Source organism: Pinus tabuliformis, chromosome 3_2 (genome assembly GCF_031772625.1).
Source record: "Pinus tabuliformis cultivar Carrire ecotype Pingquan chromosome 3_2, CPIR1, whole genome shotgun sequence".
Lineage (NCBI taxonomy): Eukaryota > Viridiplantae > Streptophyta > Pinopsida > Pinales > Pinaceae > Pinus > Pinus tabuliformis.
The window spans coordinates 1,035,360,385-1,035,383,244 of NC_142302.1; the positions used below are offsets into that span (position 1 = coordinate 1,035,360,385).

The 22,860-nt window shown below is 40.8% G+C and overlaps 1 protein-coding gene across 2 annotated transcripts in view; it reads right to left on the reverse strand.

Annotated features, from left to right (window-relative positions):
* Positions 1-22,860, reverse strand: part of EMB3012 (embryo defective 3012) — a 382,712-nt gene that overhangs the window by 282,403 nt on the left and 77,449 nt on the right. For both annotated transcript variants that reach the window (XM_089417406.1, XM_089417405.1), the window contains exon 5: positions 13,721-14,067. In XM_089417406.1, the coding sequence (XP_089273532.1) occupies positions 13,721-14,067 (347 nt within the window). The remainder of the gene's footprint in view (positions 1-13,720; positions 14,068-22,860) is intronic.

Consider the following 22,860-nt stretch of genomic DNA (forward strand, 5'->3'; position numbering starts at 1 on the left):
AGATTGAATTATTGTAATATCTGATGAAAAATGTTTTAGTGCATGGTCCCTCGCAATCAGACACCATGGCTAAAGTATTTGTGGGTGGAAAAATAATTAATCCCCTCCTGTGTTAATTAATTAATTTATTTGAAAATTAAATCCTAAGCCAAAAAATTAATTAATTTAGAGTCAATAAATTAAAATTAGAGAAATTAATTTCTCCAAAGTGGAAAAGGACCAAACTATTTGTGGGCCATGAAGAAGACAATTTTTGGAGGTCCCCCACCAAGGAAAAAATAGATTTTTTAAGAAAAATTAAGCCCTTGGACCTTGGTGGTTGGTTAAGTCAAGGTCAATTTTTTAGGAAATTAATCCAAAATACTTATTTTTGGATTAATAAAAAATGGTTTTAATGAGAAATTCGAGAATTCCTCAAAAATAAATATTTCGGACGGCAAAGATTAAAAGTTGATCAAGTATTTATCGACAGTCGAGATTATTTTGATAGGTATCAAACCAACTAGCCGTTATTTTCCACTTGGAGGGATTTCTCTATAAATAGAAAGCATTTTGCTTCTATTGACATATTGATCTTTGGTCAGATATAATTTTGTGAACGTTGGTGTGAAGCCATTGCTCTACTGGGAACGTTTGAATCTCATAATAAAAGACTTTGGGGTACAGTTCATGGTGTCTTTGTCTCATTGATTTGTGGTATGTGTTGGGTATGTGCTTTCCTATATTGTGCTTCAATATTATATGAATTGTTATTTCATTTGTAGATGATAGGAACATTTTATTGGTAAGTTTTGGGCTTATCTTAGGTGATCTGATTCATTGTATGATCTAACGATTTTTCTTAAGAAATATAGAGTTTGCAGGTTCCCTGACCCTTGGGCTCCAAGTTCATAGACTGTGGGCACAGGCTGACCTTGTTTGGACTTCAGATATTTTATGTGATTTTCTTACTTCGCTAAGGTTGTGGTTAATATCTATCTTTCGAAATACATCTAGCCATTATCAAAATTTACAAAAAAAATATTCCTCAAAAAATCTTTCAAGCATTGTATATTTGTATATCTTGTAAATTAATCTTGTAAAATAATTTTTGTAGAATAATTTTTTCTAACCCTTGTTTTGCAACTGAAGTTTGGGGTTTTGAAATTTTGTATATATTGAGGTTTTGGGTATTTGTAATTTCATTTGTGCAGGTAGTATTCAAAAAGATTTGTTAGATTAGAGTTAGATCTAGGCCCTTGAGGATAAGATCTAGGCCCTTCAGGATAAGATTTAGTTTCTAGAATTTTTGCAAGGCCAACAATAAGGAATTTTGCAGTGATTTGGGCAAACACTGAAGATCTGAAGCAAAATCACATTTTGGCGAAGGTTTCAAACTTTTCTAGGGCCTCCAAGCCCAGTGTCCTCCTCTGCCCCAGTCGTTTAGCCATCCATTGCCTAATCGTAGCTCCCTTTTTCCCTCCATCCCTAGCCCGCAAGCCTATTTTGGCCTTTGTGGCCTTAGTGTGGCCCTTTCAGGGGTTGTCATCACCCTTTCCAGGCCTTCCATGTTGATTTCTGGTAGCATCAGATGTGCTCTTAGCCTCAAAATTTGCAGGGAGACTAGGACACATGTATTCCACAATACCCAAAAGTCGTTTTGGGAAATTCCACCCAGAGACAATTTTATTAAAATAATTAATTATTTTTAATGGGTGCCTAAGTCTAAACTTAGGAAATTAAAATAATTAAAGGGTATTAATCAAACTCAGGGTGAAACTTCTAGAAAAAGACGAGGATCAAGCCAAAATGATCTGAGCCATTGATTAGAATCTAATATGGGTCGTTGGTTCTCAACGAGAAGATTATAAGAGGAGGCTTGATGGGCATTTGAACACACATCAGAAAGAGGTCAAGAGATCGAATTTCTCAGAGAGAGCAGTGCAACAGTTGCTAGAGAATCGATTGAGGAGATTTCTTGAAGTGAGGAGTAGGGATAGTTTCTGGGGGGGGAAGTTTTCCTGGACCAGAGAGTACAAGGCAGAGAGGGCAGAAAGACGTCCAAAGAGGCTGACGCAGGGCCACACGGAGCTACTCTGTGGCAACGCAAAGCTTCAGAGGGAGATCAAAATTCTACTAAAGAACAATTAGGACCTATTGCTGAAGCCGGGGAGTGAGATCGGGAGGCCTGAGAGCTGAAGTTTCCAGCCAGCAGAGGATCAGAAGGAGGTGTAGCGCAGTCCCAGCTGCAGTGACACAATGACTGTGTAAGCTTGAAGCAGTACTGTGCAGAGACTACGCAGAGGAAGTGCAGAGGCTCACCTCTAGCACAGATCAGTGTCGGTTCTTCCAGTGACAGGGTGAGATCATCTCACTACTATTTTTGTCCAGTTTCTCTCTGTATCGGATAGCCAGTTGGGCATCCAACGAATTGTATTCAGAAAACTACTGCTTAATAATACAAACCCTCAGCTGTTGCACCAGTTTTCCCACATTGGGTTTTTCCGGGGACATTTGTCCAAAAATAATGGTGTAATGTGTTGTGTATTTCTTTCTTGCTCAATTTCTTCTTTCCACATTTAATTTAATTGGTGAAGGTTGCAGTGTATTAGTTTCAGTATTTACTGTAGGATGCAGTAAATAATTTGTTCAGTAATTAACAAATAGAAGGAACTTAATCATAATTGCAAGAGAAATTTGGGCTTTCAAATTTCACATGGTATCAAAGCTGCAGGTGAAGCAAGAGAGCACAGTCGAAAGAGCCCAGCGCTGAAGAGGAGGGTCGAAGTGCTATGTAGGTAGCAAATCGAATCCCCAGAGGGATTGCGCAGTCCATGCCAGGAGGGCAAAATTTTTTAGGAAGGTCTCTCTCTGAGTGAGTCGACAGGTAGGTAAGACTTCCAGATCGAAGTTTGCCAGTGTCAAAGGGAGCAACGCAGAAGCTTCAGCGCAGAGGAGGTTACTGGTGCACCGCAGTTTTCTGCAGCAGTTGCTGTGTCAGAAAAAATCAGAAAGAAGAAGAGAGACATTGTTGAGGGAATTCTTCCTTAGAGGACTTCCAGCCAAGAAGTCTGAATTCTCATTTGTTGAGCAGCAATAGGGTGCAACAAATCTCCTAACTCCAGCAAGGGGTGCGTAGACCAGCCCAGTAGCAGCGTAGAGGAGAGAGGAGGCAGTTCGACATTTCGTTGGCAAAGATGGCAGCTAATGGGTTGCGAGATCAGGATCGGTTGGAGGGTGCATCCAACTATGTGATCTGGAAGGCAAGGATCTCATGCCTTCTGGATGAGCACGATCTCAAAACCTATGTCAACAGTGTGGTAGTTGTACCCGCAAATCCAGATCCGCTCAAGAAGTACAAGGCTGAAATGGCGAAGGCCAAACGATTGATCCTCGACAGAGTGAGAGATCACGTAGTGTGTCACATTGTCGACAAGGATATTGCCCGGTAGATGTGGGAAGCATTGGCCACGCTATATGAAGGATCTTCCAAGCAGCAAAAGATGTACTTGGAGCAGAAGATGAGATCCACACAGATGCAGGAGGGAAAACACATTTTTCCATTCCTAACGAAGCTTCAGGAAATCCGAGACTCGTTGGCAACTGTGGGGTCAACACCTCGGCCTAACGAGATGGTGAGGCTAGCCCTAAACTCAATCTCAGAGGAATGGCAATTATTTGTCCAAAGCATCCTCGGCAAAGAAAGATTGCCAGATTGGGAAGGGATGTGGGCCATTCTTCAGCAGGAAGAGATGAGGAGAGACTTGGTCAAGTGCAAACTTGATAGCAGCAGTAGCAGCAATGAAACGAAGCCCATGGAGGAGGAAGAGAATGCAACCCTTGCTTCCAAAGGGCAACAGGAGCAGCATAAGAAGAAGAAAGATGTCTCGAAGATCAAGTGCTTCTGATGTGGCAAACTTGGTCACTACGCTACATAGTGTCCTCTCAAGAAGAAGGGCAAGGACGAGAAGCATGATCCAAAGGTTGCATCCGCAAAGATCGAGGAGAAGGAGTTTGCCATGGTTGCCTAGATACCTCCAGGGGAGAGGTGGGGTGATCTAGTACTGTAGTTCGAAAGAACCGCAGATGGGCAAGATCCTTGAGGAGTCCACCTCTTGGATCAATACCTTGCTACAGGAGCCAAGATCAGAAGTAGCAAGATGGACTAGTGTTGGTGCAAAGGAGTGTCGAAGTGACAATTGTAGTGGCTAGGAGCGGCCAGAGACTGAGCAACGCAAAGCAGAACTGGCAGCAGTGCAGTTGGCACGTTGCAGAGTCAATAGCGGCGCAGAGGCTTCAGAGGGTCAACACAGAAACTATCAACAGTCGAAACTCCAGCGACAGATGCATCATACTGAACACATGTTCAGTAATTTTGGATGCTTTTCCACTGTTGATGCAGTAGCAGCGGCCGTTGGAGAAGGTTGCAAGTGCAGATGCAGTATTGGCAGTTATAGGGTCAGCAACAGTACAGATGCAACACTTGCGCAGTAATTGGCGGGCAGTGATGTCAAACATCAGCAGCGCAGAGGGAGATGTTACAGAGAAGGGTGATGCTTCAGCAGGTTGCATTACTAGAGCACATTCCTCGCTAAAAGGGACTGTTTATTTCTAGCAGCATCATATGTGCTCTTAGCCTCAAAAATTTGCAAGGAGGCTAGGACACATGTATTCCACAATACCCAGAAATCGTTTTGGGAAATTCCACCCGAGGACAGTTTTATTAAAATAATTAAAGGATATTAATCAAACTTAGGGTGAAACTTCTAGAAAAAGACGAGGATCAAACCAAAATGATCTGAGCCATTGATTAGAATATAATCTAGGTTATTGGTTCTCAATGAGAAGATTATAAGAGGAAGCTTGATGGGCATTTGGAACACACATCGGAGAGCGATCAAGAGATCGTGTTTTTGAGAGACGGCAACGCAGCAATTGCTAGAGAATCGATTGAGGAGATTTCTTGCAGTGATGGGCAGGGATAGTTTCTGAGGGAAGTTTTCCTGGACTGGAGAGTACAAGGCAGAGAGGGCAAAAAGACGTCCAGAGACGCTGACACAGGGCCATGCAGAGCTACGTTGTGGCGGTCTAGAGCTTTAGAGGGAGATCGAAATTCTGCTTAGAAAGAGTGAGGATCTAGTGTCGGAGCCAGGGTGTGAGACCGGGAGGCCTGAGAGCTGAAGTTTCCAACCAGCAGAGGATCAGAAGGAGGTGTAGTGCAGTCCCAGCTGCAGTGACACAATGACTGCGTAGGCTTGATGCAGTATTGCACAGAGGCTACGCAGAGGCTCACCTCCAATGCAGATCAGTGTTGGTTCTTCATGTGACAAGGTGAGATCATCTCACTAATTTTTTCCAGTTTCTCTCTGTATCGGATAGCCAGTTGGGCATCCAACGAATTGTATTCAGAAAACTATTGCTTAATAATACAAACCCTCAGTTGCTGCACCGATTTTCCTGCATTGGGTTTTTCAGGGGACATTTGTCCAAAATTAATGGTGTAATGTGTTGTGTATTTCTTTCTTGCTTAGTTTCTTGTTTCAGCATTAAATTTAATTAGTGAAGGTTGCAGTGTATTAGTTTCGGTATTTGTTGTAGGATGCAGTAAATAATTTGTTCAGTAATTAAAAAATAGAAGGAACTTTATCAATGGTTGTAGTAGAAATGTGGGCTTCCAAATTTTCACTTTCCAGACCTAGTTGCAGGCCCTAAGGGCCTCAACCTACCTTCCTAGCACCTGTCGTGGGTGCTTTTTGCCTTTGTAGGCCTGGCCATAAGGCCTAAGCCCTCGCACTCCCTCTGTCTGCCTTGTCGTGGCCTCTCCCCCTTGCGACAACCCTTGCAGGCTCTCCTTACCTCAACACAGGCCCTAATTGGCCTCTACTCCCCTAGCTACAGGGCTACTAGGCCTTAGCAGCCCTAACATAGGCCCATCAAGCCTTGCATCCTCCCTTCCAGCCCTTCTCCACCTCAATGCCCTTTTTTGGCCCTCATTTGCCCTCATTTCATCTCTGTGGTAAGCATTTGATTTCTAGACTGAATATTGGTGTGTTTTGAAGAGGTATTTGGCACAATTTTTGGTGTTAGCGGGTGTTCCAGTCATTGCAAAAAATTTGGCAAGGTGAGCAATCTTTCTTCTATGCCTAGGGCCATTGGTTTGCCTCTCAAACCCTTACTCGTTTCTCTGTTTACCTACAGCAGTCCTATCATCTCCTAACAATGATAAAATACTTGTGAAAATGCTGTAAAAATCACTCATAATTTGCTTGACACACTAAGGAATTAAGTGCATAAGTTGGGTAAATTTGGTTTGGGTAAAATTCACACATTTCATCTTTGCATCATAGGTCTGATATAACAGTGGTAATTGCATCATAGGAAGGTTAATCAACTCATAATTTCATATTGGTAAGATTGGTCAGACACTTGGGTTCTCATTGCTCATATTTAGCTAGTATATGCTTCTCATTTTTGCACTTGAAAGAGCTCTAAATTAAAAGTTACATATTGCTGTCATAGATCTATCGTAACATTGGAATACAAGTTACATAAGTGCTTTCATTGCCTTACAATCTAATTGTTACTTGTTTAATGGTTTTGTGTGCCATTGTGAAGAAGGTAATTCGCGTTGGTAACATTAGATCTCTAAGTAAAGTTGCCATTGGTTCTTATTTGTTCAAGTGCACTAACACATTTGCTGTGGTGAAGTTGACTAAAGTTTTCATAAGATCACATCTAATTCACTCACTAAAGCACTCTAATCTCAAGTTGCATTGTGTTGAATGGTTTAAGTTATCTTGATCTAATTGTCTCTATTAATTGGCACAGAAGTAACTTGTTCTCTTACGTGTTTAAAATCATTGGGATTGAGGAAATTAGCATTATTGTGTTGGGCTTCTAAATGAATCATTGGATAATTGTTCTTGTTCTTGTTCTCCTTTGCTATTATTGGTTTATGGTTATTGTAAATCCTTGGCTTATTGGCACATCTTGAGAAGCTCTTAATCAAGAATTGAATGTCATTGAATGTCTCTTAAACGATTTGGAAATTTTGCTTGAATCTAATTGCATGAGATCTTTGGCAATCTTATTGTGGAACTATCATTAAGATTATCTCAAATAATTGTCATTGGCATCTTACATTGAAAATCATTGGCTAATTGTTAAAGTGGATAAGTGCTCTAAGTTTCCTTGCTATCATTGTTATCATTTATGGTTAATATCTTGTAGAGGATAATTTTGTCTTGAGCACTTGGGTAATTGTTTTGAGAGGATTGTTGTTCATTTGGCACTTGCCTTGTGGTTGAGATTACCTGTTCTAAACATTGTTAAGTACTTAATATCCTAACTTAAAGAAAATCATAATTAAGTACTTAAGGAAACATTTAAGTAATCTCACATCAAGATCACTCATAATCTTGCATAAAGCATCCTAAGTGCTAGTTGGATTAATTAAATTACCTCCAAGCATAAGCTTGGTTGATAGACAATAGGATCACCTTTCTCAATTTAGCTTGAGGGATTTAGCACCTCTTTAGTGGTTAACACAATGACCTTGTAGTTGTCAGAGCCATAGTCTCTGTAGCGCCAGAGGCATCGGGTGGTTGGAACACAGGGGGAGGTATCATTAATCAAGCCTTTGCTTGCTTCCCATTGGCTTCTATCCCACAACCTACTCTAGAGACTAGTTCCAAAATAGTTAAGAGGAAGGTTACATTTAGAATAGGCATCTAACTTAAAATCAACCAAGATTTTGCATTTCACCTAGCTTGTAGGATTTGCATTTCATCTAGGATAGTCAAGCATCCAAGCAGCGATTGTTCATCCGGTTACTTGGCATCTAATTGGTAATAAGAAAGAAGTTGACTCCATAAGGCACTGGTCTCACATTTAAATCTAATCTGATCTTTAAGTCTTTCTAAAATTAACCAAGTAGCTAGGTCATTCAATTGTGTCTCCCGAGCCCGTTGGTTGCCAGCAAGTCTTTCATCCTTACATTTCATATGGACTACCCCCCATAGCCTATTGTTGGGAGACAGCTAGAACAGAGAGGTCGGGGATCAAAGTGACAGCCCTCGACCTGAGTCGTTGCAGCACTATGCATGTACAATCTGAGCAACAACACGTGCCATCATTGACTAGCCCACACCCAAAAACATTACGGAGTTGAGGGGGTTCCTGGGCATATGCACGTACTACATGTGATTTGCGAGGGGATTCTCCCAGTTGATCGCGCCCCTTACATACCTCACAAAGAAAGGGGTTTTTAGTTGGTCAAACACGACACAGGAGGCCTTTAAGCGCCTCATGGTGGTCATGAGCACTTGCCCAATTTTGGTGTTGCTAGATTTTTCTAAGCCCTTTGTGTTGAAGTGTGATGCATCAAGGGAGGGCATTGGAGCTGTGTTGACACAGGGTGGCCATCCTATTGCTTTCAACAGTCAGAAGCTATAGCCGCATGAGAGGCTATATTCCATATGTGACAAGGAGATGTCGGCCATCATGCATGTGTTGGCCAAGTTCAGACAGTATTTGGTGGGTAACAGGTTCAAGGTGAAGACTAACCACAATAGTGTTCAATTCTTCCTGGAGCAGAAGCAGTTGGAGGAGAGGCAGCAGAAATGGGTCAGCAACATTTAGGCATATGACTTTGACATAGAGTATGTCAAGGGTCGGCAGAATGTGGCGGCAGATGCATTATCTAGGAGGCCTGCAGCGCTCTCACTCATGAGCATCACCCCTGATTAGAGAGCACAACTATTGGTTGAGTACTCCAAGGATAAGCATGCATGCAAGATCCTTGATGGCGTGGTAGATGATGAGCGGTACAGGGTGATGCATGAGGTGATTTACTACAAGGACAGGATCTACTTAGTGCCTGGCTCCCAGCTGAAGGAGAAGATTTTACAGGCAGCTCACAACTCACCTTTGGCTAGACATCAAGGGTTCCTAAAGACTTATCAGGCCGTCAAGGAACGCTTCACATGGAAGGGCCTCAAGGAGGACATACTGAGGCACATCCAAGAGTGTGATACCTGCCAGAGGACCAAGGTGGAGCAGATGCATTCGGCAGGACTATTGCAGCCTCTCCCTATTCCTGAGAGGAAATGGGAGAGCATCTCGATGGACTTCATCACCAAGTTGCCAACAATGCAAGGTCGAGACTATATTTATGTGGTGGTAGACCGGCTAACTAAATATGCCCACTTCTTCGCTATTCCGACTCAGTATTCAACCTCACAAGTAGCCGAGCTATTTTTTAGGGACGTGTCTAGGCACAATAGTCTCCCCAAGACCATTGTGAATGATCAGGACAACAGGTTTATGGGGGGCTTCTGGCAAATAGTCTCCCCAAGACCATTGTGAATGATCAGGACAACAGGTTTATGGGGGGCTTCTGGCAAGAGTTGTTTAGGCTTATGGGGATGGAGCTCACTCCTAGCATGAGCTACCACCCCCAAACAAACGGTCAAACAAAGATAGTAAATAAATGGCTACAGGACCACCTGTGTGACTATGTGACCGAGCAGCAAAGGGCGTGGGTGAAGTGGTTGCATTTGGGTGAGTATTGCTACAACACCACCCACCACATGTCCATAGGTATGACTCATTTTCGTGCTTTGTACGGTTATGATGCACTAATGTTTGTTGACATTGTTTTTGGAGACAGTAGGACCCCAAGGGCCAAGGACTCGATACAGGAGAGTTAGGATATCCTTAGAGCCCTCAAGGATAACATGCAGGCGCCACAGAACCAACAAAAGATTTATGCAGATAGGGGCCGAGACTCGAGTGGAGAATATGTCCCAGCCATCTTTTGCATTTTATGATTTTATTTTTCTTTTGTTTTTTGTTTGTGGGCATGGTTTGCTTTTAAATTTTTTTTAGCTAAATCAACCTCCAAGGCAACGTTCCTAGGCCCGACCCAAATATGTGAACAAGGGGAGAGGGTGTGCCAACACCTGTGGACCCAATGGCCATGTAGACCCAAAGAAGGAAAATGGTGAAATAGGGCTTGTAATGTGCGGAGGGGAGTGAAAAATATGTAATGGGAAAATGGGACCATGCTACCAAAATCTAGGTTTCCCAAGTAGTGCCCTTCTTAAAGCAATAGGCCAATAAGAGAGATCCCACGAGACTAAGATTGAAGACTAATCCCCCATTTAAGGTGAGGGAACAAAACCACGGTCAATGCCCTTCCTTCTTCCAAGTCACTGAATGATGCATGCACAAAATGCCCAAATGAAAAACAAGCCTAAGCACCCGATTACAATGAAGAACATACCTTTTGGGTCGGATTGCCCACCTTCTAACATATGCTCTTGACAAATGTGTTGGCATTGATGATGCAGTTGTTGGTGCAATTGCTGGTTGTAGTGATTGATGGTTGGCATTGGTGTCAAAATAGGCATATTTCACAAATACATGTGGTGCAGGTACATTGATGATGTTGTTGGTTGTGTTGCAATGATGATTGGATTTGGTATGTATGTGGAGCAGGTTGGCACGTGTTATTACCATGGTACATGTATTCTTGGCATTGGCATTACCTTGTTATTGCTTGTGTGTGTGGGCCAAGTCAATACTTGGTATTGGTTTGACAGGTATTAGCATTACCATGGTATTTGCCTATGGTATTGACCTGGACATTACCATGGTATAGGGGTGCATGGTATTGGCATAACCATTTTATTGACCCGTGGTATTGACTTGCCATTCACAATGGTGTGAGTGTCCTTGGTATCAGCTTAACCATAGTATTTGCCCATGGTATTGATTAGAGATTATTGAGGATATTTTGATATATACTTTTGTGAGAATATATTATTATTGATTTTGATGGATCATGTGTGAGAGCAAGTGTGTGCTACAATATTTCATTTTGCATATTGTTAAAATGTAGCATTGTTGGGTGGTGTGATTATCATATTTTATTTTTCATATCAGATCAAAGAGTAGCTGTTGGGTTGCTCATGTTGGGCGAGTTTGAGAGCCAAGTGTGAAATATTCTGAAACGTGGCTAACATGGAGGTGTTGAGAGCATTGAGGCTAATGGTAGACAGTGTGTAGAAAAGGTGGGTACCTTCTAGCAAACAAATCAGTATGGGAAGCATTTTCTCCAGAGTCCAATAGAATTGGGCAAGGCTCATTGGTTGTAGCGGCTTCCAACGAATGGGTGTTCGTAAAGTCATGTGAGAAGAGTCCTTTTGTCTGATGTTGCTAGCAGACTGTCTTAGTGGTCGAGTCTTCCATCTACTGGGTGGTAGCTCCTCCATGTAAACAAATTTGTTCAGCATAATAGAAAAATTCAACAACAGGTGGTTTTTTGCCCTGGAGAGGGTTTTCCAGCAGAAATCTCGATGTTTCTATGTGTGCATGTTATTTATGTTGCTATTTTTGGTTATGCATATTGATACTCTTATGGTTGACATTTAGTTTTAATATGTTTCTTATGATTCACAATGTGTATAGATTTGTTTACGTGATGTGCCGCTTATAAGTGAATGAATGAGGGTTTGAGGAGAAAAAGAAATTAACATAAGCCACAATATTGATTCACCCCCCCCCCCCCCCGCACACCCTCGCAGTATTGTTTCACATTTCAACAAAATGGGTGAGAAAGCATCTGATGCAGGGGACAGACATAAAGTGACACATCACATCGGATACAAGGTGGCTATCAAGGGTTGTTCTCTCCTAGGGGTACCCGCTTTAGGTGGGTAATAGTTACTAAGGTAGTGTTTGTACTCAAGGATGAAAAACGAGTCCTCACACGCCATACAAGTCTTCCTAGTACCACTTTTTTATTTGTTACATAATAATTAATTAAAAATATCCATTCTGCAGGAAATTTTTTTTATTAAAAAATCCTACAAAAACCTTAATGCCTAACATGGTAATATAAATTGCCCTAGACTTAGAAAACACACTCAAGGCCCAATTATTGAGACGCACTCCAACTTTGGAGGTTTTGAGTAAAAAACCTCAATTAATTATTTATCGCTTAATTAAGTAAAAAAAACACTATGGAGCAACTTCCTTAGTAACCAGGTTCCAAGGTTATAAGTATTTTACATAAATTCATCATGCCAGTGACATTTATTATAATTACCCCAAGGGGTATAGAATTTGCATATAGAAAGAAGAAAGAAGAGAGAGAGCAAGGGCAAGATTGCCCCGTTGGAGTTCTGGACGAAAATTGCCCTAGACTTAGAAAACACACTCAAGGCCCAATTATTGAGATGCACTCCAACTTTGGAGGTTTTGAGTAAAAAAACTCAATTGATTATTTACCACTTACTTAAGTAAAAAAAAACACTATGGAGCAACTTCCTTAGCAACCAAGGTCCAAGGCTATAAGTATTTTACATAAATTCATCATGCCAGTGACATTTATTACAATTACCCCAAGGGATACAGAATTTGCATATAGAAAGAAGAAAGAAGAGAGAGAGCAAGGGCAAGATTGCCCTGCTGGAGTTCTGGACAAAAAATTTTGACAGATGCCTTGTCCAACTTTTGTCTTCTTCTTCATTTATTTTCTAGGTACATCTAGCAGGTAACAATAGAGATGTTGTAATGTTTAACATTTTGAGTCAGTCAAAATAAAAATAAAATAAACTTTAAAAAAATTAAAATTAAATTAAATTAAACAAAAAAAAAAAAATCTCCATCCCAATACCTTAAAGTGTTGTAATGTCCTGTTTAACATTTTCGGACTCCAACCCATGGTTTTCCCTGTGGTGTTATTAACCCATGGTTTTTCCCATGGTATTCTTCTCTAATGTGGCTATTTAAAAGTTAATAATTAAACCAGCCTAGATCCATCTTAACTCTGGATCTACCAAGTGTTGCGACGGTTCAAATCTATTTTCACTCTAAAAGAGGTTTGCACCTCAACAGAGATGGTAGATCCGGAGTTAAGATGGATCTAGGCTGGTGATATTCACAACACACTGACAGACACACCCAACAGTGATGTTTAACACACACAAACACAATTAAGAAGAGCATTGATGTGAACAAAAACCCAACATAAGAATATGCCAATGTAAAGATAGCTTGTAACATCACATAGAAAATAACCACAAGCCAAAAATAATCCATGAGATGTGACACTATATCCACAGGCAATGGTAACATCAGGGTGAGGGAGGATGTTATCACATCAACATGGGACTTGCAGCCCAAAGCCTTCCAAATTAGCAAAGCCTTTGGTGTAGGTAATGCCTGATAAACCATCCCCATCTCACAAGTGCTATCTATATAGGATTATTTGTAACACATACCCAACTGCACATTAACACACGCGCACAATTGAAGAGAGGTGTTAATATGGAAGAAAAATTCAACATGAGATATGCCACTTTCGAAAGAGATTGTAACATCACACAGATAACAACCACAAAGACAACTTGCAAGGCATGACACTGAAACCATTGGCAGTGTTAGTAATAGAGTTAGGGAGGATGCCATCACGTCAACACAGGGACTTGCACCCAAGGACTGTCCAGATTTGGAAAAAAAATTGGCATGGGTACTGCCTTACAAACCATCTCCATCTCACAATTGCTATCGATGTGGGATAAAAGCAAATTATTCAAGCTAGTTAATATTTATCATTCTGTATGAAAAGGATACTAGTAACTAGATGCCTAATATATAGAAAAAATAAAAGCTGAAGAACCAACCTTTTAGATAAAGTGCAACTAAAATTAGAAAGGTTTTTTGTAACACAAACCTCTGTCAAATAAAGAGGCTGAGCACTGGACTGCCAGGAAAATGCCTTAAGATGAACAACATATTCACGACCGACCACAAAATACCATGGTGTTGTAGAGGATACAAGATCTTCTCCATTGAGAACACCTCTTAGTCTCGTGAATAATGACAGATATAAATGAAGTTCATTAGGTATAACTATATGCAGTGCTGCTGTCTGTTGATGCCCAGCAACTCTCAAGTCCTCTACAACAACGTTTGTAGTTCCAACAGCTGCTGCACCAACTATGCCCATTACAGGATCAATCAAAGCAATGGAGTCATTTGTGACAAACCAATGATGATTTTCAGATGGTAAATTGACAACTGCAAAAAAGAAGGGATTATTAGCCAACAATACATCAAGATAACAATATAGTATGTTTTTCAACAGCAAACCTTAACAAGCTTTCTCCCTCCATTTTGCCATCAATACCAATAACATAATCAATAAAGGAGACAGTAGGAAATATAATCATGCATCAGTTAAGTATCTGCTTACAGCCAGGGACAAAACAATCTTGAAAAGAATAAAATATCTCAAATTGTTGAACGATGGGGAAAATATTCCATTGTTTCTGTCTGTTTCTGTGTACACAACTGCATTCTAAACAGAATCCTCTGAAAATAGAATACAACCTTGAGGAAAAGAGGGGAAGCTTAAAACATATCAAATGAAAACTTATTCCATCAAATTGGATGTGGTACAGTTGGGAGATAAGATGCATCTCTGACTGATCCAAAATAACTTTCATCAATTCCAATACACAAACACAAACTACTAATAACCAAGACACTATTCAAAATGAAAGAAAATTATATTTGTGTCCACCTACTTTTGTGGTCATTCATCAAACATTAATATAGTTATCTTATCTCATCACCATCTGATTTTCACTCAGCATCTTCATATTTGTTAGGTCAAATAAGCATAGTTTTTGTACCATACCTACCCTAGGACTTTGTTTCTACCACGATTGCTTTTGGCTTGACTGGCAAAGCATCCAATGTAACTTTTTCTGTCCCTCGGATCAACATAATAATACTAATGTACTGATAATTTCTTTAAACCCAGTTACAAATTTACTGTCTCAACAAATAGTCACAGATCTGAATTTAACAATGCTCTCTAATCTGATTTGTTACAATAATATTCTGGGTGTGTGGAAGCGGCTCTGCAATGTTGCTGCAAACCCTCGCTGAGCTGCGCATAACGCAATGGCTGCTGCAGAGGGGGTCACTCCCCCTCCTCCTACTCCTGAAGGAGAGGCCACCGGGTTTCAAGCTTGTGTGGCTGTCATTTCAAATCGACCCAAAAGCAAATCCACGCAGGAAAAGTTAGTTAAAAAGTCGGAATCTATCCTCTCTGTGGCTCTTCCTTCGGGGGTAAAAAGAACATCCCTTGCCTTCTCAAAACACACTCTGGTTGGAAATTTTACTGGGATGTGGCCATCCCCACGATCAATGGAGATCAGGATCGAAAAAACATGGAAGGACAAGATGAAGGGGCAGAACTGGCTATATGCATGTGGGAATGGGTCCTTCGCCTTTTTGTTCGAGTTCAAAGAAAACAGAGATGCAATCTTTTAGAAATGGCCTTTATTTCTTCGGATCCAGAGGAATGTATCTCAACAAGTGGACTCTAGCTTTCAATCTAGATGAATACATTCTGAATGTGATCTCTGTCTGGGTAAAACTCCCCTGCCTTCATCTCTCTTGATGGAGTGATGACTGCTTGAGAGCAACAGGGAATGGGGTAGGTCGATATCTAGATAGGGTCGAGCCAAAGGGCACCCATCTAGATATCAGTTTGCCGAAGACACCATGCTATAGGGCGGCGCTTCCAAAATAATTGTCATTCAGTTTCAAAGTGTGAAAAATCGGAAACCTGATTCCTATTGCAGCAACTGGAAATTATTCTCCTAATTGTTATTTTAAGTTAACAATTTATTTACTATTTTCTACAACAAATACTGAATAACTCACACTGCATCCTACACAAATAAAGCTGCAGAAGAATAAACGCTAGAAGAAATAGTAGCACACACAAATAAAATGACAATTATTTTGGACCAATGTCCCCGGAAAAAACCAACTTGGGAAAACTAGTGCAGCAGCTGAGGGTTTTATTATTATGCAGCAGTGAAATAAATTGAGTACAACCAGATACCAAAACTAGCAATCCTACAGAGAAATACTGGCGAGAACATCTAGTGAGGAGAAATTCCTCACTCCACAGGCAAATCCAAGCACTAACCTCAGCTCAAATTGAGCTGTCCAAACTGCCTTTGCGCAGTCAATGCATCACCCTAGCGCAGTTGCTCCTACACTCAGCTTGGAACAGCTTCTCCTCAAGCCATTTGATCAACTGATGTCTGGGAAAACGTCTCTCCTAGCCTCTAGAACCTATGCCCAGCTTCTGGCACTGAAATTTTGCTTCTCAGCAATTCGACTTTGCCTCTAGAGGCTACTATGCTGCTCTACGTCAACCTCACTATAGCTTCTCAGCCTCTTTGCAAATGCACTCACCGGAACTGGAATCCTTCCTCCGCTTCATTGTCCCTGCCCCTCTCTCACTGCTTCGATTTCTCTTGCTCTCTCTGGCAACTGACTGCTGCTACTCAAGAAATTGATCTACCAGTGAAATCGAACTCTGCACAGGTGAATTCTCCAAGCCCTGTCGACTACTTCTTATAATCCTCTGTTGAGACTTCAACGGCCAAGATTAGATCTTAATCGATGGCTAGGATTAACTTGAAGTCGATCTGTGTGAGTTTCTAGAACATTCACACCTTAACTTAATTAATTCTGATTAATTAATCATATTCCCTAAGTTTAAACTTAGAAAATATTTAAAAACTGACTAATAATCTAATTAAGTCATTTCTAAGCGGAATTTCCAAAAACAATTTTTGGGTTTTAGAAATCTCATGCATTCTAGCCTCTCCACAAAATTTCAAGGCTAGAACACGTCCGATGCTACAAAAACTAACACTCCCTCTTAGCGAGGAATGTGTTCCAGTGTTGTAGTCTCAAATTCTGCAGGAAGGCGTAGACACATGCATTCTCCAATACCCAAAAATCATTTTGGGAAATTCCACCCTGAAATAGTTTTATTAAAATAATTAATAATTTTTAATGGGACACTAAGTCTAAACTTAGGAAATTAAAATAATTAATGGGTATTAATCTAAATTGTGGGTGGAACTTCTAGAAGAAGATGGAGATCAAGTCAATATGATCCTAGCCATTTATTAGAATCCAATCTGGGACGTTGATTGATCAACGAGAGGATTATAAGAGGAGACTTGATGGGCACTAGGAGAATACACCAGAGGCAGATACTCACTTACCCGAGTAAGATCGATTTTCTCACTGGTCGAAGTTCAGCAAGAGAAAATCGAATCAAACAGAGATTTGCAGATGAGAAACAAAAAGAGGGCATCGGCATCTTTCGAGAGTGCAAGGCAAACAAGACGCAAAGCAGGAACATGGTGATGCAGAAAGAGGCGGCGCAGAGGCAGATTGATGCAAAGCCTGCGTGGGTATCTAGACGTTGAGCCAGTGTGAGAAGTTTGACGCAGAGGGACGCAGAGGGATTTCGAGGAAGAGGAGTACTTCACCTAGATCAGAAATTTGTCAAGAAGCATCTATAAAATTTCTCACTCATGTTTTGCTGGTTGTAATTTGTACATGAGAATTTGAGAAACTCTCATCTACTACACTGGTTTTCCCACATTGGCTTTTTCCGAGGACGATTGTCTAAAAATAATTGTGTCATTGTGATTGTATTTGTGCCAATATTTTTCCTCACATTTACTTTCTGCAATATTTTAATTATGAAGGCTGCAGTAGAATATATTTCGATATTTGTTGTAAGAACACTGTGAAATTTGAATAACTTATTTCTGAGATAATAAGTAGAAGAAATAAAATTAATTTTTGCAGTAGGATTTCTATTTAGAAATTTTCATATGGTATCGGAGCCAAGGGAAAGCAGAAGGAAGAAGCCGGAAGACCCAACGTTGAAGGAAGAAAAGGAATTCGAAATTCCAAGGGCAGTGATTCGAATATCCAAGGGGCTTGCACAGTTCAAAGCCAAGAAGATTAGATTCGTGGGAAAACTCTCTCGGAGTGAGTCGACGGAGAGGTAATTCTTTTCGATCGAAATTTGTCAGTGGCAGAAGGAACAGTGTAGTAGAAGATTCAGTGAGGGGGGTTGTCTCAAAGGGGACACAGTTTTTCCTGCAGCAGTCGTTGAGACAGGTTAGCATCGGAAATTGGCACAATATGGATACTCAAAGTGTCGCAGAGTTATCTACCATATTAGATGAAGAATTTGCATGCCTAGCAAATTCAAGGTCAGTAGATGTTTGGTACATTGATAGCAAGGCTTCAGCTCATATGACTGAAGTACGAGAACATTTCTCGAGCTATCAAGAAGAACAAATGGACTTCCAAATCACTATGGGAAACCGAACGAAATGTACTCCAATAGGGAGAGGCACCATAGCATTTCAAACGGAAGCAGAGACCAGCATCCGAGCCACCAATGTTCTGCATGTGCCAGGATTAGGAATGAACTTGATTTCAGTGTCCCAGTTACAGGACAAGGGATACAATGTATACTTCATGGGAAAGAAAGTATACGTCAAGCATCCAAGCTAGAAGAAGAAAAGGAAAATTGGGATTCGAAGCAACAAGTTGTATAGATTGCAGCTTGAGTCACCAATGGCACTGATAGGCAGCAACTATAATGGTGAGAAGGAGTGAAATGAATTATGGCACAGGCAAATGGGACACTCACACCATCGAGAACTTAGGATGCTCAGAGAGATTGTTACAAGAGTACCATCCCTTAGTAATAAGCATGATGACTTATGCCGAGGATGCATACTGGAGAAGTACGCTAAAGCAGCTTTTTCCAGAAGCAACAATAAAGCAGAATGTGTATTGGGATTGATACACTCAGATATCTGCAGTCCTATGTCCACAAAAGCTCTTAGTGGTGGCTAATACTTCGTCACTTTTATTGATGATCACTCTAGAAAGACCTGGATCTATTTCTTAAAGACCAAGGATGAGGTCTTTGATCGATTTAGAGAGTTTAAGGCTCTCATTAAAAATATGACAGGGAAAAGGATAAAGGTATTACATTTAGATAATGGTGGATAATATACGGACAGAGACTTCACAGATTTCTGCGCAAACGAGGGCATCAAAAGAGAGTGGATAGCTCCATATAATCCCGAACCGAATGGAGTAGCAGAATGGAAAAATAGAACTATTGTTGGGGCAGCCAAAGCTATGTTGTATGATCAGGATCTACCCAAGTATCTATGGGCAGAAGCTTGCAACACAGCGGTGTATATCCATAATAGAACTCCTCATAGAGCATTGGGGAAGAAAACGCCCGAAGGGATCTTCACAGGGAAAAAGTCGGTAGTCAGTGATCTCAGGATATTTGGAAGCGTGGCATACTGTCACATTCCAGACGAGAAGCGTAGTAAACTGGATTACACTGCAGAAAAAGGGTATCCTGTAGGATACAGCGAGACCTCAAAAGCATACAAAATCTGCATTGCTAGCAGCAGGAAGATTGTAGTGAGACGGGATGCAAAGTTCATGGAGGATAGAGCTTTCAAGAAATCTTGTGAGATGCCAACAGAGGATCAGTCAGGAGATGTTCCACTAGTCCAGGAGCAACAAGGGCAACAAGGAGGACAAGCAGGAGGACAAACACCTGGATCGAGTACGGTGACCAGTACCAGTATCTCCTCAGAAGGAGGAAATCCAAATAGTTCTCAACAGATGGAACAGCAAGATCAGGAGGAGGAGTTGGTTGAGCCTCCCACCACCAGTGGTAGGATCAGCACAGAAGTACGACAGACACTGAGGGACGCAGAGGAGTTTGGTGGAGCTCCTAGAGCCGAGAAAAGGCAACGTAGACAACCTAACAAATACCAGGCATTGGTAGCTCGAGTTGAAGAACCCTCTAGCTTTCAAGAAGTTGTTCAACACCAAGTATGGGTGGATGCCATGGTACAAGAATACAACTCTATCATGACAAATGATGTCTGGGAAGTAGTACCTAGACCAAAAGAGAGATCAGTTGTAAGATCAAGATGGATCTACAAGATCAAGTACGTTGCAAATGGCAGTATAGCGAAGTACAAGGCTAGGTTCGTGGCAAAGGGGTAGGCTCAGAAAGAAGGAATAGATTATGAAGAGACCTTCGCCCCAGTTGCCCGTTACACCTCTATCAGATCTATTATATCCTTAGCAGCTCAAATGGGATGGGAGATTCACCAGATGGATGTCAAGACAACGTTCTTGAACGAGGTAATAGAAGTGAAGGTCTATATAAAACAGCACGAAGGCTTTGAAACTCATGAGAAGAAAACTAATGTTTGCAAATTAAAGAAAGCCCTGTATGGGCTTAAGCAGGCACCCAGAGCATGGTATGGTCGGATTGATAGTTACTTGCAGCAGTCAGGATTTGTCAAAAGTGATGTTGATCCCAATCTCTACTATTTAATGGTAGAGAATGAGCCACTTATTCTGGTATACCATATTATATGTGGATGATTTGTTTTTAATAGGATCATCCAGGCTCATAGAGGATTGCAAGAAGAACCTTGACGTTGAATTCGACATGAAGGATATGAGGTTGATGTATTATTTTCTGGAATTGGAAGTTTGGGAGAAGAATGGGGCAATCTTCCTTGGGCAAGGGAGATATGCTACAGAGGTTCAGAATGCAAGACTATCAACCCATGGCTACTCCCATGATCACCAACTGGAAGAAAATAGATGCATCAGGAGACAAGGAAGTGGGCCTCACCATTTACAAATAGCTCATTGGGTCACTCATGTATCTAGTCAACACCAGGCTAGACATATGCTTTGTTGTCAACACTCTTAGTCAGTTCATGGTGGAACCAAAAAGAGTGCATTGGGAAGTAGCTAGACACATTCTTAGATATGTGCGTGGTGTTGTAACATATTTGATTTTGATAAGTTAATTTTTGTTTATAAAAGAGGGTATAAAAAAATAGAATAAAAAATGAAAATGCAATAAAAAAAAAATGATGAAATGAAACCCCATCAAAAGAAAAAATTTGTATAAAGTGAGCAAATTTAAATGCCACTAGAAAAGAGTAAAATTACATTGCAAATAAACTAGGGTTTTGTGTGTAGCTTGTTTAAAATGCCACAGCCTGATGTTTTGATTTGAATCATATAGCTTAACCATGATCAAATCATTTAAATTTATGTCTCTAGATTAGTGAATAAGTTCACCAAATTGTTTAATCTTGGTAGAACATGATTAGATAGGATAGAATAAAATAAAATTTGGCCTGATATGCTCAAAACATGGCCAAATGATGTATTAGAATAGGATTAGGGAAAATAAATGGCCGCTAGATCAAATGCGCCAATTCATAGATAAATGTTTCTTTAATTAGGGTTAATTACCTTCTATAGGTGATTAACATTGTATAAACAAAGCTTTATAAAGTTTAGATTAAAGTCAGTGTTATCAAGTGGATACTTTTCCACGATGATTCTCTTCACCGCCCAAATCAACAGCGGGGAAGCCATTTCACACCCCCTTCTACCGTTTCACGTTAATGGCAAGGGGGGGGGTCCGAAAAGTGGTTTCCTTTTCGGAGGGCCCATTGCAACGTGTCGTGTCCTCATCACTTCGCACCCCCTTGCGCAATACCATTTACCACTACCCCCCCCCCCCCGAAATCTACTCATCCCATCTCATCTATACGTCACTCCACCAACGACTATCGAAGTTTCCCGCGCCTTCGTCCCGCTAATTGTTTTCCTCCATGTATCCCTACCCATTCTCCTATCGTTACACTCATACATGTTCCTCCTACCCGTTACCTGCCTCCCGTTGTCCATTAATGCACACCAATCCCGTAGGATAACGATGCAATCTTAACGGTAATCGCTATGCTGTTATAAATAAACCCTCCATCCCTTTCGCGCAACTCCCTTGTTTTCATCGCCACTATTTGAATTGCAAGTTTTTAAGCTTGGCTTTGGTTAAATTTTGTCACAGATTGCGCCTATATTTCAAGCTGATAGTGCACTCACCAATTTTTTATAGGGACTGCTCTCTGTTCAGGTACCCATTTCATCAACATCCTGTTACTCTTCTTCCTTATCTATTAGAATATGGCACCAAAAAGAAAGGACCAACCCTCTGGTAGCAAAACCCCAACTCAGGAAAATCCAAAAGCCACTGATACCCTAGATCTTGACCACATCCCCTTAGCTGACCATTTTTTTAAGATTGTGGACACAGAGTGCGAATTCAATATTTTCAAATTGCACCATTGGTTAAAACAGACCTATCAGGACTCAGAGGATGAAATTAACCTATGGGAATCACTATTGCCCATGTTCATGTTTCCTCAAACTCATCCATTCCCTGATTTAGTTATGTGGTGTCAGGCTAGGTATAATCCCCTGCAGAGAACTGTGGTAGCTCAGAATGGAGACATTCTGATATCTATCACACCTGAAACCATAAACAAAATGCTTCTGATTCCTGAGAATGATTCCCTTAGCCATTTTTTTGCTGCTATCCTCATGGATCTATACCATAAGCTTACATTCCCCCAAAGAGCTCAAATTTTTTAGATCTTTCTTCCAGAAGATGTTGAGCTTCCTAAAAAGAACCCTCCATATCCAGCCTCAATGTTCCCAAAAAGAGCTAAACACATTATCTCTCTAGTTTCTTGCCTGTTAGGTTACCAAACAAACTAATGGGTAGATGAACCTATTCTGGGTTATCTATCCATCTTCTCCAAAGAACACAAGCCAAAATTCATGTATAATTACAGTCAATTTTTGGCTGAAAATATACATGAACAGTGAATGAAAATCATTGTTGAGGGTGTATTCAAGTATTCTTCTGTGTTAGTTCATATGTTTCTTTTTCAACAAGGAGACATGCTACCGATAACCCTACACAAGCAAGATGATCAGCAAATAAATCAATCAGTTACACAGTGGAATTCATTGGTCAGGAGAAGCTCAATTGAGTTAAAATTTTCAGATTTCATTGACTGTTTCATTTATCCAGTTGCACAGATT